We start from the raw sequence: 16,344 nt of genomic DNA on the forward strand, positions 1-16,344 counted from the left end.
GAGTATAAGCTTGTACATACATGAAAGAGAGAGAGAGAGAGAGAGAGAGAGAGAGAGAGAGAGAGAGACCTGAGACTGAGAGTATAAGCTTGTACATGTACATACATGAGAGAGAGAGAGAGAGAGAGAGAGAGAGAGAGAGAGAGAGAGAGAGAGAGAGAGAGAGAGCTGAGAATGAGAGTATAAGCTTGTACAGACCTGAGAATGAGAGAGAGAGAGAGAGAGAGAGAGAGAGAGAGAGAGAGAGAGAGAGAGAGAGAGAGAGAGAGAGAGACTTGTACAGACCTGAGAATGAGAGATAAGATTTACTCAACAGAGAGAAGAGAGAGAGAGAGAATCGAGAGAGAATTTATTTTCAACAGAGTAAAATTTACTCATATTAAACGCATTTGCTGTAGTATGCTGCAGTGTTATTTAAAGTTCAAAATCGTACAGAAATTGTAACTTGAACTTCATAATAAAAAAAATCACAGGGGTTTACAGATAAAGACATGAACAGCAAGATAGGATAACCTTAACTCTTTAGTGCACGCCCATATTCTGAGGGAAAAATCAGAATCACATAAATCGAGGAAAGAAGAAGCAGAGAGTGAATTCTGGATGTAAACTACGTCAGTTGCGTTTTAATATGAGTAGATGACAACAGCTTGAAATGAGCGTGAATATTGCTCGATTAGGCTTGCGAACGGTTCTCTCTTCCACTCTTTGAGTGTTTTTTAATCTCTCATGTCTGTACAAACATAATTATCTGACCCTCCCCCTGACAGAATAAGAGACCACTAACCTGCCACCAAGGGATAAATAGAACTGGTGCGACGCCTCCCGCTTTTAAAAATCAATGAAATGTATCAATTTATAAACCTCAGCCCCACAGCACATCTGTGGGATTGCATCAGAATAAAGGATCGAATTGCTGGAGTCCTTGCTCTCACTAACTTCTTGAATGTATGTCTCCTACACTTTCTCGACAATGGCATGTGTTGAGAAAATCAGGTCAGAGACTCAACAAATCCAAATTGATCTTTCAACCCGTCCACTTTCTGGATGTGGAATTCTCATCCTAATTACTAGTTACCTCCTGATTCACTTAACCTGACTACTTTCGAAGAAGTGATGGATATGTCAACAGTTTAGAGAGTTGAGTTGAATTTACTGACTTTCCTTGACAGACCAACCTCATATCTACTTTTCAGGGGGTGGGGGGAGGGGGACAGCCTTGCTCGTCACTGTCGCCTAAACATAAAAAAATACTACCTAGATTGGATGTACCATTAGCATATTTCAGAGTTATCTGCATCCAATTAGCACAAATGTGCACATGTTCACGGGTCAGGTGACGTTACGGTTGCAGGCAATACAAGCACGATACAGGGGGAAACACTATCCTCAAGAAGAATTTTATTATTATTATTATTATTATTATTATTACAGAACAGAATATACTATTTCGGCGGAATGTCAAGCGCTGGAACCTATGAAGTCATTCAGCTCTGAAAGGAAAATTGAAAGTAAAAGGTTACAAAGGTGTAACAGGAGGAAAACCTCGAAGTTCCACTATGCAGCAATTGTTAGGAAAGGGTATAGAGTAAGATGGAAGAAGGCATATGAACGGAGGTACAGTAAAAGGAATGAAAGGGGGTGGCGGCTAGCGGCCGAAGGGACGCTGCAAAGAACCTCAAGTACTGCCTACAGTGCACCGCGCGTTTATTATGATTATTATATATTATCTTATACCACCAGTATCAGTAGTAACGGCCCTTCTTATTTTTCCCCTTGGCAGTCACAACACGAAATCTAGATGCGTGTACTGTACCTGTACTTACGACTTCTTGACCTAGTCCGTCGGCTACTGTGCCTCCCATTCTCCCTGTCACGGTATCTGTCACTGTCACACGACGAAGCATCGGACCCAGCACGATGCCGTCGGCTTCGTTTGTGTGACATCGTCATATTTTTGTTGTTGGTTGAAAGAATCAAGATTCCCACGGGCGGACAAAAACACAAAAAATGAAACCCTCAAAAGCACAAAGACAGATTCCTTGGGACGCTCTCTAAATTCCAAAGTATTAAGTACACGCAATACGACCTTTTTATGATGTACTCTGATTATGAACACTTTCAAAACTCTTTCCGTAAAACCACCTTCAGGTTCAATCAGAAAACACTAACTTTTCACTGCACATAAAACTTGGACAGAGATCTTACGGGCACACAGATGTTTCGGGTCAACTTATGCAGATGGGAGATTTATGAAAAGATGTTCTCGTGGGAATATATACTCGTAGCTGAATTAAAACCAAGTTATTTTGGAATAATTGTATTCCCACTACTTTCCATGTATTAAAAATAAAACAATTATTTAGGGCCAAACGCAAATACCTTGTTTGCGTTTACACAAGTTTGTTTTCCTTTTTTCGGTACAGACACATCATCTTACAACTTTTAGTTCCTTGTTAATATGACAGCTGCTTTCATTTAACTTACGGAATCACTTAATTTCTGGAGACTTATCAAGGCATAAAACAAAAGATTTTTGGCAAAGAGTGCATAAATGGCCCACTAACGCCAAGATACAGATCTACCCAACCTGCATCATCACATCACATACTCCTGGGAAACCCATGGACAAATGGTCATCGACAACTGTCGAATCTGCTAAATAGCATCGAATTAAACTTCACTCGAGCTCCTTCTACGACCGGATTCTTGGATTTGTTCCTCAGACCTTTTTTGACAGTACCTGAAGGACCCGACACCACAACACCAAGTTTAGACGGTACCTAACCCACCGCATTCAAGCGTCTGTCACCAACAGAACCCTTCCCTGGTCCCTCCACATCCGTTCCCGGAGGGATTTTAGATTGGCTTAACCGGTGTAACAAGTGTTGTGCTCCACACATGACGCACCTGTGCTCGAAAAAGAGGCTTTTATAAACATAACCAAAATCTTGGTAATGAGGTCCAAAACCTGGATCTCTTTCCCTCTCTCAATGACGTGGTTAGAACACACATCAAGTGTTATTCCTATTCAACCAAAAGACGATTATTGGGTGTCAGATCTTTTCATACGCTCGATGATGAAATTCCCGTACTTGCTATTACGGTTACTGCTTAATCACTCCCATCACCGTAACTACTAAGCCTGTATAAAACTTCATGGAACGGAGCAAAGTGACCATTAAATGACAGATCAAGCTTTCACGAAAGAACAAGTGCCTTCCCCTCCCCTCCCCTCCCCCCCCCGTCCACCAAAATTACTAAACAGATAAGCAAATATGGTAACACGATACAATGAGCAACAGTAAATTAACACGCAAACAGGATACAAATAAGTACTTATCTCCCCACGAGAGACTAACAGAGAAATTATTTACCAATCGCCAGGAACAAGTGGTAACCAAGAACACTCGCAGTAGTATAGCAGCAGCGATCAGCGAGATATTATCTAACAAACCTTTTAATTAATCTGTCCTAGGTACACGTCAAGCGTACAGACGTTCTGTGTCAGTTTCTTATAGGGCACGGTGACATGAAGCAATAAGTTTGTCAGCACAATTATGCTATTTGATGTGCTGACACCCTACATGGGAATTACGGGGTTTGCTAATAATACTGGACCCAACCAATGGCTTTGGAATCCAAACTGTTGCGGACACTGAATATATAATTACCACAACAGGAGTGTATGTAGGTAGATAATTATCTTGAAATAAGAAAAAAGACCTGCTAGATTCACTAGATAAAATGGGACCTCACACTCACCGTAACTTATAATAGCATTGCTGATTATTGTGGCATAACCTATAATTGCTATATACGATTATAGTAGAGTATAGTAGAATCTTCCTAATCCTTGCTAATGGATACTACTCGTCGTTTTGGTGTCCAATCGGTAACTACTGAATGATGCACTGCATACAATGGTATCCTAATATTAAATGCCAATGGTTTCCAGGAACACATTCGAATCAGAACCTTACCTGCTACAGAATTCACTAAAAACAAATCCCTGAATCATCGTTGTTTAGGGAGTAACCGAATTCGACAGAATGCGAGCCTCGGCTACTAAAGGATTAACTGAATTCAGTTGAAAGCGAACCGGAGCCGCTGAATTAGTAAGAACTGTGAATTTGAACCATACTAATTAAAGCCTTTCTAGTTAACACAGACTCTGAAATGTACCAGCCATAAAATGTTGATTAATAAAGGAATCCCAACAATGGATAAAGGCTTCCTGGTTATTACTGATTCTGAACTGTAGCAGTTCCAGCCTCCTTAATAAAAATACGAAAACTATAAAGAAAGCAAAGTGGCTTAATGCTCGCAATGGAATCTGTATTATAGCAATTTACAGTGGTACCTGGACCACTGTTTACAGTTACTGAATGCAAATGCAATGCAATGCATTACTAACCTAATACAATTCTTCTTGCTTTTGCATTTTTATACATTTATCTATTTATTAATTATTTTTTTCAAACAAGTGCTATCTCTTCTTTCTGTATTTCCCTTTACTTCCCCTTGCTTCTTCCTAAATAACACCATATTCTTTGGAAGCTTGAATTTCAAGTCAATGGGCCATGTGGGCTTGTTCCATATGAATAGGTTTCATCTTCTGAATAATAATAAATAATTCTGAACAGCAATAGCTATATACGCTGGCTGAAAAGAGAATTAATACCTCGGCATTTACGACCCATTTTTATACGAATTAATAACTGTAGCTAGTCTATGCATAATCTACACCTGCACATATATCCCTCTTTGACATAACGTCAAGCCAGGTAAGCACAAGTGTCAACACCTGCACTCATACTAATTGAAAAAAATTTTCCCCTCTACCTGCCATTTACCGCCGAGATTATGCACCAACGGCTAATCTTCACGCAATCACTTGTACACTACCACGATCCTCAGTAGAGAGAGAGAGAGAGAGAGAGAGAGAGAGAGAGAGAGAGAGAGAGAGAGAGAGAGAGAGAGAGAGATAAAAATGCTAATATCCAGGTAATAATTTAGCTGCTTGAGCAGACTTACATATATAAAAAAAAAGGAGAGAGAGAGAGAGAGAGAGAGAGAGAGAGAGAGAGAGAGAGAGAGAGAGAGAGAGAGAGAGAGAGAGAGAGAGAGAGAGAGAGAGAATAGGTAAAAGTGCTAATTTATCCAGGTAATAGTTTAGCGGCTTGACCAAAGAATTATATATATAAAAAAAGAAGAAGAAGAAGAAGAAGAAGAAGAAGAGAGAGAGAGAGAGAGAGAGAGAGAGAGAGAGAGAGAGAGAGAATAAGTAAAAATGCTAATATCCAGGTAATAGTTTAGTTGCCTGAGCATACTTACATATATAAAGAAGAAGAAGAAGGAGAGAGAGAGAGAGAGAGAGAGAGAGAGAGAGAGAGAGAGAGAGAGAGAGAGAGAGAGAGAGAGAGCAAAATGCTAATATCCAGGGAATAATTACGTACAGTGCTTGAACAAAGACTTACATAAAGAAAAAGCTTTCCCATCTATGAGTCATCTTTCCCTTTTCGTGCCACTTCCCCCAAAACTAAACTGCCTTGTATTTTACTCATTTACATTTTTATCTACTTTATCTTTGTTTTCTTTTCGAATAACTAATAGCTTCTTTCTGTACTTCCTGTTATCTTCTGTAACTTCTTTTAAATGAGCACCAAATGACCTTTGTAGGTTTCTTCCATATGAATAAGGGTTTATCTTCTATGTCAACCACGTCTTTACTCTCATTCATTAAATGATTACCCGTTCTTTGAAGATTGGCTGGGCCTACAGGAATGACGTCACCCATCCAAGGTTTTGTTCTTTTTGTTAAGAGTTTATTCCTGTACTTGCCAAAGATATTCTAATACAAAAACTAAAGGAAATAAATCTTAAAAGATGCAAAAAAAAAAGGGATTTTACGACGTTAGGACGAACACTAAACTGAAAAAAAATAATTATTCAACCATTAATTTTACCAAAGCCAGACGCACGAGTGAAGCTACATGGCATCACAGCACCCAGAAAAAAAAAAAAAAAAAAAAAAAAAAAAAAAAAAAAAACTCTCCTTCAAACAACCTATTATATGTACTCGACGAGACGTTATCAACTGGTGATCTGCCCTTCCACCCTATTACTAGGTAATCCGCATCTGTATGGGTTCTACAAAACATGGCCGTCTACAGATCTCTCGGCGTTATCTTACTTCTTACCTGTCATCCTCTTACAAGGAAATATTCAATCAACAATAATTCAGTTGTACTTTTATACCATTTACACTGCTGTGTAAGTAACAGTACACAGCGTGATTTAACAGCACGCTTTCCAGTCAACACTCTCTTTCCATAAATAAAATTCTACAAATACAGACTTTCCGTCCCTTACAGATGACCATTGAATACCCACCCCCCTTTCAATAAATGTTTCAAAGGTATTACCAGTTTAAATAAATAGTACTACAAGCCACGCCGGACGGAATGGCAATGTTTAACAGAGATATATGTATGTACAATTTCACTGGCTGCTTACCTGATATCAGCCATAAGGGACGATGAACTACTTTATCTTGCTTACCTGAAAAAAAGGGAATATGCAATTAATACAAATTCGTCACTAATCGGTTTTAAATTACACACACTGAAATAACTGACAATACACGTACATGATTATATATATATATATATATATATATATATATATATATATATATATATATATATATATATATATAATATACATACTTATATATATATATATATATATATATATATATATATATATATGCACACTTATATAATTTACATTATACAATTACAGTGACAAGCTTTAGACACGCCTGCGCAAGTACGTTTCAAAAAGAGCACCAAACCTGTAGTCCTCTTTCACACAAAATAATTCTCCAACTGGACAAAGTAGTTGAAACTCAAGTAGGAAGTAACTAGTTTGGAGAGAACTGGGAATGCGTATGTATGTACATTACCTATAATACCATGTCGTTCCCCGCCCCCCTTTTTTAGGGGGGGTAAAGTGTCGAATATTTGCATTTTTTTTTCTGAGTCATCTGCATCGACAGTAATTTTATTATTAACTTCCTGTTTCAGCTAAGTATCAAGTGTGTCTCGCTCACCATACATCTTGGATGGTGAGAGACAGGCAGACTTAATACTTTGCTGAAACAAACAGTGATAAAATCACTGTCAATGCAAATAATTCAACAACATAATTTAAAAAGCATATTCGACATTTTGCCATAAAAAAGGGACGATACATGAATGCGTACGTCTGCATGTGTAACATATAAATAGTGCTATACCCAAATGAATTAAGATTGGCGGGGGGAGGGGGGTATTAGCGTTAAGATAAAAATGAAATGACCCTCTTGGCATCATCATATACATTGTCATAAACTGAAGTGAAAGTCCTATCGAATCTGACGAGATCAAGGGTAAGGGTAACAAAGCTCTGTGTGTGTGTGTGTGTGTGTGTGTGTGTGTGTGTGTGTGTGTGTGTGTGTGTGTGTGTGTGTGTTTTTTCTGGTATAAATAAAGTGGTTCCTCAAGCCTGCTTCCACGGCATGAAAATCTAAACAAAATTTATCAGATTCAATTTCAGATTCAATCACTGCAAAGCAGGCATCCATTCCCTCTTCCCTTTTAATTCTTATTTCATCGTGAAAGATTGGTTTTACCTTCGAACAAAACTTACTCGGACCATAATTTTCAAGGGAAAATCGTTCCCTCTATCCAAAGTGAAAAAGGAGAGAGCAAATTCACTTCCTCTCAATCTTCTGTGATAAGGAAGTGCGTATCTCTCTCTCTCTCCACAAATTTAACAAACATATGCCCATCGACTTTTACGAGACATCTCTGACATCACCAAACTACATTATCCAGATAATCATTTCTGGTTAGCAATGCAAATTAATATTACCAATAAATTCTTCATATCGTAAAAAGACCTTTTGCCTAATGTACAAGAAACACTGAGGTTATGATTAATTACAAGGACATTCGTATTTCTTTAATGACGATGAAAATTATGACATCCAATAATGATCCACATCAAAACACATGTGCATCATATGATATATATATGATATGATATATATATATATATATATATATATATATATATATATATATATATATATATATATATATATATATATATATATATATATATATATATATATATATATCCATGCGTCGAAGTACCTAGGAAAAAATGAAGCAAACATTATGGCGTCAAAGGAAACTCCTACAGTCCTACGAGTGAAAATTCCTACGGAAAACGCCTCTTCGCATTAACGAACTAAACTGCACCGGCAGATAACCTACACATCTTATCTCAGCGCACTGCAATAATCACTTCGAAACAAATCCTCAAATTGTCCAGCCAATATATTTACATAAAGTCCTTCCACACTGAGGGTGAGAAATGCGCAAGCGAAGGTAAATCTTAAAAATAAAGCAGAACGCTGTCGAAATGTCTCAACGACAATTAATTGGTAGGTACTACAGAAGCACACTCGAATGATGAACAAGACAGGGGTGTTGGAATATGAGTTGAGACGACACAAGACCCGGAGGTGAGGGACGAATCAGTTAAAAAAATAAAGACAAGATAAGGGGAGGAATAACGACAGAAAAAACAAAGTAAGGGGAGGATAAAGAGGTTTACAGAACGCGTGAACGGTAATGGAATACAGGTGAGAGGTGGAGAAGAGGCAATGGAAAGGAACAGGAACATGGGATAATAAACAGAACGGAGAATATGGAAATGACCTGCATGAGAAGGGATGGTAGAGTGGACCGAAGGAAGGAAAAGTGTTTACGGGAAAGGAATAAGGGGCACGACATGGGACAAGATACATGATGGAACGCATGCAACGGAAAGGGAAAGGGGGATAAGGAAAGGGAAAGGGGTTAAGGAAAGAAAGGGGTTAAGGAAAGGGAAAGGGTTAAGGAAAGGAAAGGGGTTAAGGAAAGGAAAGGGGTTAAGGAAGGGGAAGGGGGTTAAGGAAGGAAAGGGGATAAGGAAAGGGAAAGGATAAGGAAAGGGAAAGGGATAAGGAAAGGGAAAGGGGATAAGGAAAGGAAAGGGAAAGGGGTTAAGGAAAGGGGGATAAGGAAGGGGAAAGGGGGATAAGGAAAGGGAAAGGGGGATAAGGAAAGGGAAAGGGGATAAGGAAAGGGAAAGGGGGATAAGGAAGGGGAAAGGGGGATAAGGAAAGGGAAAGGGGTTAAGGAAAGGGAAATGGGGATAAGGAAGGGGAAAGGGGATAAGGAAGGGGAAAGGGGGATAAGGAAAGGAAAAAAAGGTTAAGGAAAGGAAAGGGGTTAAGGCAAGGGAAAGGGGATAAGGAAGGGGAAAGGGGGTTAAGGAAAGGGAAAGGGGTTAAGGAAAGGGAAAGGGGTTAAGGAAGGGGAAAGGGGTTAAGGAAGGAAAAGGGGTTAAGGAAAGGAAAGGGGGTAAGGAAGGGAAAAGGGGGTAAGGAAGGGAAAGGGGATAAGGAAGGGAAAGGGGGTAAGGAAGGGGAAAGGGGGGATCAGGAAAGGGGATAAGGAAAGGGAAAGGGGTTAAGGAAAGGAAAGGAGGAAAGAAGAAGGGGATAAGGAAAGGGGAAAGGGGATAAGGAAAGGAAAGGGGATAAGGGATAAGGAAAGGGTTTAAAAAGGAAAATGGGGATAAGGAAAGGAAAGGGGGTAAGGAAAGGAAAGGATAAGGAAAGGGGGATAAGGAAGGGAAAGGGGATAAGGAAAGGAAAAAGGGGATAAGGAAGGGAAAGGGGGTAAGGAAGGGAAAAGGGGATAAGGAAGGGGAAAGGGGGATAAGGAAGGGAAAAGGGGGTAAGGAAAGGAAAGGGGATAAGGAAGGAAAGGGGGATAAGGGGGATTAAGGAAGGGGAAAGGGGATAAGGAAGGGGAAAGGGAAGGGAAAGGGGATAAGGAAGGGAAAGGGGGTAAGGAAGGGGAAAGGGGATAAGGAAGGAAAGGGGGATAAGGAAAGGGAAAGGGGATAAGGAAAGGGAAAGGGGTTAAGGAAAGGGAAAGGGGGATAAGGAAAGGGAAAGGGGGATAAGGAAGGGGAAAGGGGGATAAGGAAAGGGAAAGGGGGATAAGAAAAAAGGAAATGAGGTAGAGGAGCAAGACCAATAAAGAAAAACACACCAGTGGGGGAGGGGAGGGGGAGAAAGTTCAAGAATATGATTTGGCTAAGCAGGGGAAGGGTGATGGGTGATAAGGACTAATTCAGGTGGAAAAATGAACTCGGGTGAAATTGAGAAATGAAAGATAACACAAGATAAGTTGAAATGTGCTGAAAATACATATAAATGGATACAATCATCCACAAAATGAAGACCAGAGGAGGGCAATAAGTGTACGTCAAAGTCAGACTTATCACAATAACTAAAATGTCCAACGCTATGTATTACAGTACAGTCACGACATGCCATGGGAATAAGTCGTGATAATGAAGATGATTCTTTTATTATGAAAATATTCCCAGTGATATAAATTACACTTACGCTAACCACGATTTGATCGAGCGATATACCTAATGACTGCACTTGTGAGTTTGTATGAGCAGAGGATACTACTGCAACGTGTGTGTGTGTGTGTGTGTAATAGCAAAAATGTATATAACCATCCATACATAAGGTAATGATACACTAGTGGTAAAAGACAAAGTGCATATGGAATACCAAAACAAATGTAATTACATACAGGAATAACAAGTGTGTGGAATACGCCTTACACAACTATTCTGAAGGCTAACATAACCGTTAATGAAGTATGTTCCTTAGTACAAAATACAAGCATGAGTATGACAGCAGACATTAAACACTAACTTATTTCACATTATATAAATTCATACTTCAATGTGCAACTGTATAAACAATGTATGAGTCATGCACGAATTCTAATCATACCGACAAGAGAACATAAATTGCATTCCGGTCATATCTGCTGTATCCCGATGTATTTCGACTAAACATAAAAATGTAATAACCAGAAAACTCGATTTATCAACCATATGGGTCATAGTCACATACATTGTACAAGAATTCCAGTCATGTCTTTGACATTTCATTGTATTTCGATTTACATACAATATACAATACATTCCAAATGAATATTGCATGACACGCGTCATTTCAAACCAGAGAGTATTCATTCAGAGCGAACACAATGATGGAGAGGAATAAAATAAAACAGCGCATGGGTGTGAGAGAAAAGTCGTGTGAGAGAGTCCCAAACCATTTCAATATGCAATTCACAAGATTGCAATGACCATACAAGATTCCAAATGCGCAGCGAAGTTTCGGAATCCACTATAGGATGTATGGGGGAAGGAGGGGGAGAAATGGAAGGGGGATGGGGGAGGAGGGTGGTATGGATTCGTGGGAAAAATGGCTGTTGATATAAAGGGATAATGCTCCAATGGGGCTGTGTGCGCTGCCGAGTGTTAGACACGGAGGGAAATGAGGAGGAGGTGGTGGAGGAGGGAGGAGGAGAAGGAGGAGGAGGAGGAGGAGGAAGAACTAGGGTGGGTGGTGATGGTTGTGGTGGCGGTTTGGGGGAGACTTTGTGTCATGGTGGGGGAGGTGGAGGCTCATAAGTGTGTGCGGTGGGGGCGAAGAGAGGCAGAGAGAGTTCGGGGCGCAGGTGTAGCCGGGACATCACTGTGGCCATGACGGTGGGCTGCAGACACACACCACAGGCTTGTTGCAAACTTGCCCAGCCCAGATTCGGCGCCCCTCAGAAGCCCTGCACGAAAACCAGTGTATTGATACAGACATCAGCTACTCGTTTGTGCTAGCGTACGCCCTGTGACCATAGAGTGGTGAGGAGATAAAACGCCAAAATCAATAGGTACAAGATATGTGCTTTGAGGATTACAAAAACTTCACATGTATATACTGCCTCTGCTGTTGCCGTTGCTGCTGCTGCCGCTGCTCCTGACGACGGTAGCGCCACGCGGGACGTAGCGGCCGATAGCGGAGACCGATATATCCGCCTCCCCTAAAACACAATTCCACCAATACACTCCCTCCCAAAATGAACACGCTTTCACTCTTGTTATTTATCATGAAAAGCTCATCATTCGCCTACGCTGAACACAAAGCCGTGGACCTCACACCAAAACACACACATCTGCACTTCACAGAGCCGAAGAAAAGAGATACAGAACCATCAGCAGCCAAGCAACAAGAAATACTAGTGTAAATGAAAACAAGCCCAGCCGGCTAAAGCGGCAGCAGGGCTGTAGCAGCAGCAGCAGCAGCAGCGGCAGCAGCAGTAGTGGCAGCAGTGTTTGCCTGCTCTCGTGAATAGAGACAACTAGAACAGCCGTGGCATAATATTCAGCAGGCAGCAGACAAGCGGTTTCCCCCTCTGCTTGGACAAAGCAGAAGCTGTGGCAAATACATGGGGAGTGCTGTGGCACTAAGGAGGAGTAGGAGTAGGAGTAAAGGTGCTAGTGGATTTGGTGGTTATGGCGATGTGATGTTTTACCTGTTCGCCATGCTGCCGTTGAGCGCAAACTCCCGCATCACCTGTGCGTCCTGCTCTGTCAATCAATACGGAGGGCCGTAGCGCTGCCACACGCACGAAAAAAAAATCTGTGCCAGGGGCACCCTGGGATTACACCGTGACCGCTAAACCTGCCCCCTGGGTCACAAGGGGCCACACCAAACTGACCGCGTTAGTAGGATCATGCAACGCTGGTGGGTCAAACACTGTGGGTCACACTGTCAAGACTGGTGGGCTGATGGTGGTGGTGGTGCGAGGGTGTCATCGTACCGCTGCCACGTCCACGTGCACTGCCATAACGCTAGTCACACTGCCTGCCGGCCGCCCTCGCTCCCACCACTCGCCTCCCTCCCGGGCAAAACAATAGTCACGCAGCCCTTCTTGCGCACGACGTCGAAACCTAGACCATCAATGCTACACTTCTCCCTCTCTTTCCCTCTCCCTCTCTCTCTTCCTACCTCTCGACAAACCGACAATCTTATTACTAAAATAAAAACCGTCTTTCAAATCACATCTCCAAAGTTATCATCACTTTCACAAAGGTATCCAACATCTCGCATCATGGTACTTTTCAGAAACCTATAAATCGATGATGCAGTAAGTTTCATTTCATTACTCGAAGCGACACATTCATCTTCAGAAATCCATATTACCATGTCAATAATAAATGAACCAAACAACGCAACGGTCTTGCGCTATCAAACTGCAAGTTAAAAGTCAACACATTTCAACACGTGCTTCCAGAATGCACGAGCGGAGGGCTTTTAAATCCAATCCCGTGTTAGTACTATTGTCCTCAACCGGTTTAAATGAGCAGCACGGTACGTAGGAGCAAGACATTGCTTTCCAAGGAGTTATGGATGCGCTGTGCAACGTGAACATAAAAAAATTCTACCACTATCTTTCATTTATAACCAACTTTTTTTTTCACTCAAGAATACCAGATGAAAGTCAACCTGACCTAATTATACACGGCTGGATGGGATGAATAGTAAATCTATTTAGCTACATTACATAGACAACTAAGCTAAAGATTCAAATATTATTCCCTTATCTAACAAACAAACAAAACTACACCGTATTCGGGAATACCTCTACATTCATTATAACAATACGAAACACATCACTTTCGTACCCCGATCTCGCCTTGCTCATTAATCGACTAAGTTGGCTAATGATTTCGAACGCCTTACCACAACAACGGAAGCCTTGTAAATTATCAAACCTTGTGCATATTAGCTCATAGCAACCGCGCCAGGGAAGGATATCTATCGACAGACGACTCGGATATCGTGTTATATCCACGGGATATCACGAGTTAATTAAATTGCTGGTGGTGTAGGGGAGGGGGGAGGGAAGGGTGCATAAGGAAGGCTGTGAATGTAGCTAACGGAAACTTTACCCTGTCGGCGAGGTTGTATCTACACAGCGCAATGTTGGTGAGGCATGCAATACAATATTAGCAGAGCGATTCTCTACAACCGCCCCCCCATCTCCCCGCCCGCCCCTCCTCACTTAGCACTTACAATATCTTGGAGGTAAAATACAGCGTGTTTACAACATAAAATTGCCAAGACACTGATATTCTTTCTTCAGCTGGTCAAATTGCATTTATTTTCTCATAAAATCGTACAAAATATGCTACAACACGCGGCTCTCTCTCTCTCTCTCTCTCTCTCCAATCAATGCACTTACTTTCCAACTGAAGCATCTCCTTGTAACATGAACTATTATAAAAGGGCTTACATAATCCAGAAGAACTTGCATCAAGAGGGTTTAAAAGAAATAAGCCTTTATTTAACAAAACGTATTCTGTTTTATTAAAAGAAACATATATTCATCTACCTTGTGAATTTCCACACTTATTGGAACTATACATTGGAGAGGCACAAAACAATCTTGTCTAATAATATCAAGCCAACTGGTATAACTTCACAGGCGAGCGCTGGTCAAGCTGCGCAAATAGTCTTTTCATGGCTAAGAATTTAATGGACTAATTCAGCATTCTTTTTATGGGGAAGGGCTATGAAGCACATAGTACGAGTCTAAACGAAGTTATCATCCTCAACTACCTTAAATTTGTGCTGACATACGGCTAGCCTAATTCAAGAGAGACAAGGTTTCTTTCTATGGGTCTGGTCGTGGTCACGTCTCACCCAAACCTCCCTTTTAGGCCGAGCTTAGTCAAACTACTCGCGCTTTCCGTGTTCCTAGTTTTACTTCACGTATTGTTGACGTAGGTCTACTGTTTACGACTTCTTACAAGGTCTTGGAGTCTCGGTGAGAGAGCTGGAAGTTAGTGCATGCCTACACAGTCACTCTGTTCCCATTACAAACTCTTTTTCAGTCTAAATCAAATGTAAATAACGCAGAAGCAGTAATCTGTATCAGAGCCTCATTCTTAATCATTTTAACGTCTCGATAAGGATAAGTAATCTGCATTAAATGTAACAAAACTTACGAACTGGCATGACTACCTGGGCTTCAGATTATTTGTTAACGTGGCGACCGGGTAACGTTCAACTCGATATCTCCCACACTGCATTAAAAATGGGATTCTCTCTCTCTCTCTCTCTCCCTCTCTCCACAAATACCGCACATAATCCACCACATAATCGTGGCGACTGCAAGGCCAACTGTAGCAGGTGCAATGATAGCCTCCCCCCCCATCCCTTCCTTCCTCCACCCACTCACCCCTCCTCCCGGCCCCCCCCCTACACCACCACCGCACCGGACAGGCGGACACTCGCATTTACATATCATATTGGGTCTCGCCCTCCACCACCACCTCCTCCTCCTCCTCCACCATCTCCTTCTCCACCACATCCTCCCCCCCCTCCTACCTCTTTCGCTAGAGGAGGCAATATTGTTCTTCATCATAATGGCACCGGTCCAGTTTGTTTCCGTTTTATTTTATCTGGGTTTTCTTTTTATCGGAGAAGTTTCTGCCTCTTACGATAAACATTCACACGTCTACGCATGTACAGATGTAGCAGTGGCTATCTTGTTTTTTCCTCTGAAGTCGCTCTCGCACAAATCTTTTACTGTAACCGTTCTTTCTACATAAAAAAAGAAGGGGGTTTCTTAATATCTTCATTTTCATCTTGTACCTGATGACCAATGAATGCGCACAATGATTCATATATTTGCTTAACGGAAACTAAACATATGAAAGGATTTCAATTACATGTTTTCTTAATTTTTAATCGTTTTTTCTTATTATAAAGACCACTGTTGATAACTAGTGACCTGCAAAATATCACTTTTCCCTAGAAGGACCACCTCTCTCTCTCTCTCTCTCTCTCTCTCTCTCTCTCTCTCTCTCTCTCTCTCAAAGATAATTACGCCCCTGATGTTAGCATATACAAAACAACAAAAGCCGCATTATTTTCCTCATTATTTTCATATTTATGTATGGATGACAGCAAATAGGGGAAAGGATGTATTCTAAGCTACATTACTTTCTTAATTACTTTCATACTTATGTAAGGATGACAGCAAATAGGAGATATGATGTATGTTAAGTTCCCAATGAAAGTATGTAAGGATGACAGCAAATAGGAGATATGATGTATGTTAAGTTCCCAGACACTCTCAAAAGCACTCTTTAATGTCACAATTGAGCACATTAAGGTTCTGACGTCATCTATTCCCAGATGCATCACACAACAGACGAAGCTGTGAAGCCCATTTTTTGCATGTTTACATCCAATTTACTCTTAATGGCCTCCAAATATTTATATTTTTTTTTTTTTTTTCAAACTCCGCTTCTTCAAATATAATTCCACATACATGAATTCTAAATTTCATTAGGGGCAAA

At 40.9% G+C, this 16,344-nt stretch overlaps 1 protein-coding gene across 36 annotated transcripts in view; it reads right to left on the minus strand.

Moving 5' to 3' along the window:
* Positions 1 to 16,344, minus strand: part of sm (smooth) — a 783,427-nt gene that overhangs the window by 144,597 nt on the left and 622,486 nt on the right. Inside the window, exons 1-2 of one of the 36 annotated variants that reach the window (XM_067097842.1) lie at positions 11,913 to 12,295; positions 6,517 to 6,561 (exon numbers count right to left, since the gene is read on the minus strand). The exons of 28 other annotated variants lie outside the window; for them this stretch is intronic. In XM_067097842.1, the coding sequence (XP_066953943.1) occupies positions 6,517 to 6,530 (14 nt within the window). In that variant the 5' untranslated portion in view covers positions 6,531 to 6,561; positions 11,913 to 12,295. Of the gene's footprint in view, positions 1 to 1,813; positions 2,925 to 6,516; positions 6,562 to 11,891; positions 12,296 to 12,506; positions 12,904 to 16,344 lie in introns of those variants that run through there. 7 more of the 36 variants (XM_067097840.1, XM_067097839.1, XM_067097841.1 and 4 more) reach the window with 7 other exon arrangements.

This window comes from Macrobrachium rosenbergii, chromosome 54 (genome assembly GCF_040412425.1).
Source record: "Macrobrachium rosenbergii isolate ZJJX-2024 chromosome 54, ASM4041242v1, whole genome shotgun sequence".
Classification (NCBI taxonomy): Eukaryota; Metazoa; Arthropoda; class Malacostraca; order Decapoda; family Palaemonidae; genus Macrobrachium; species Macrobrachium rosenbergii.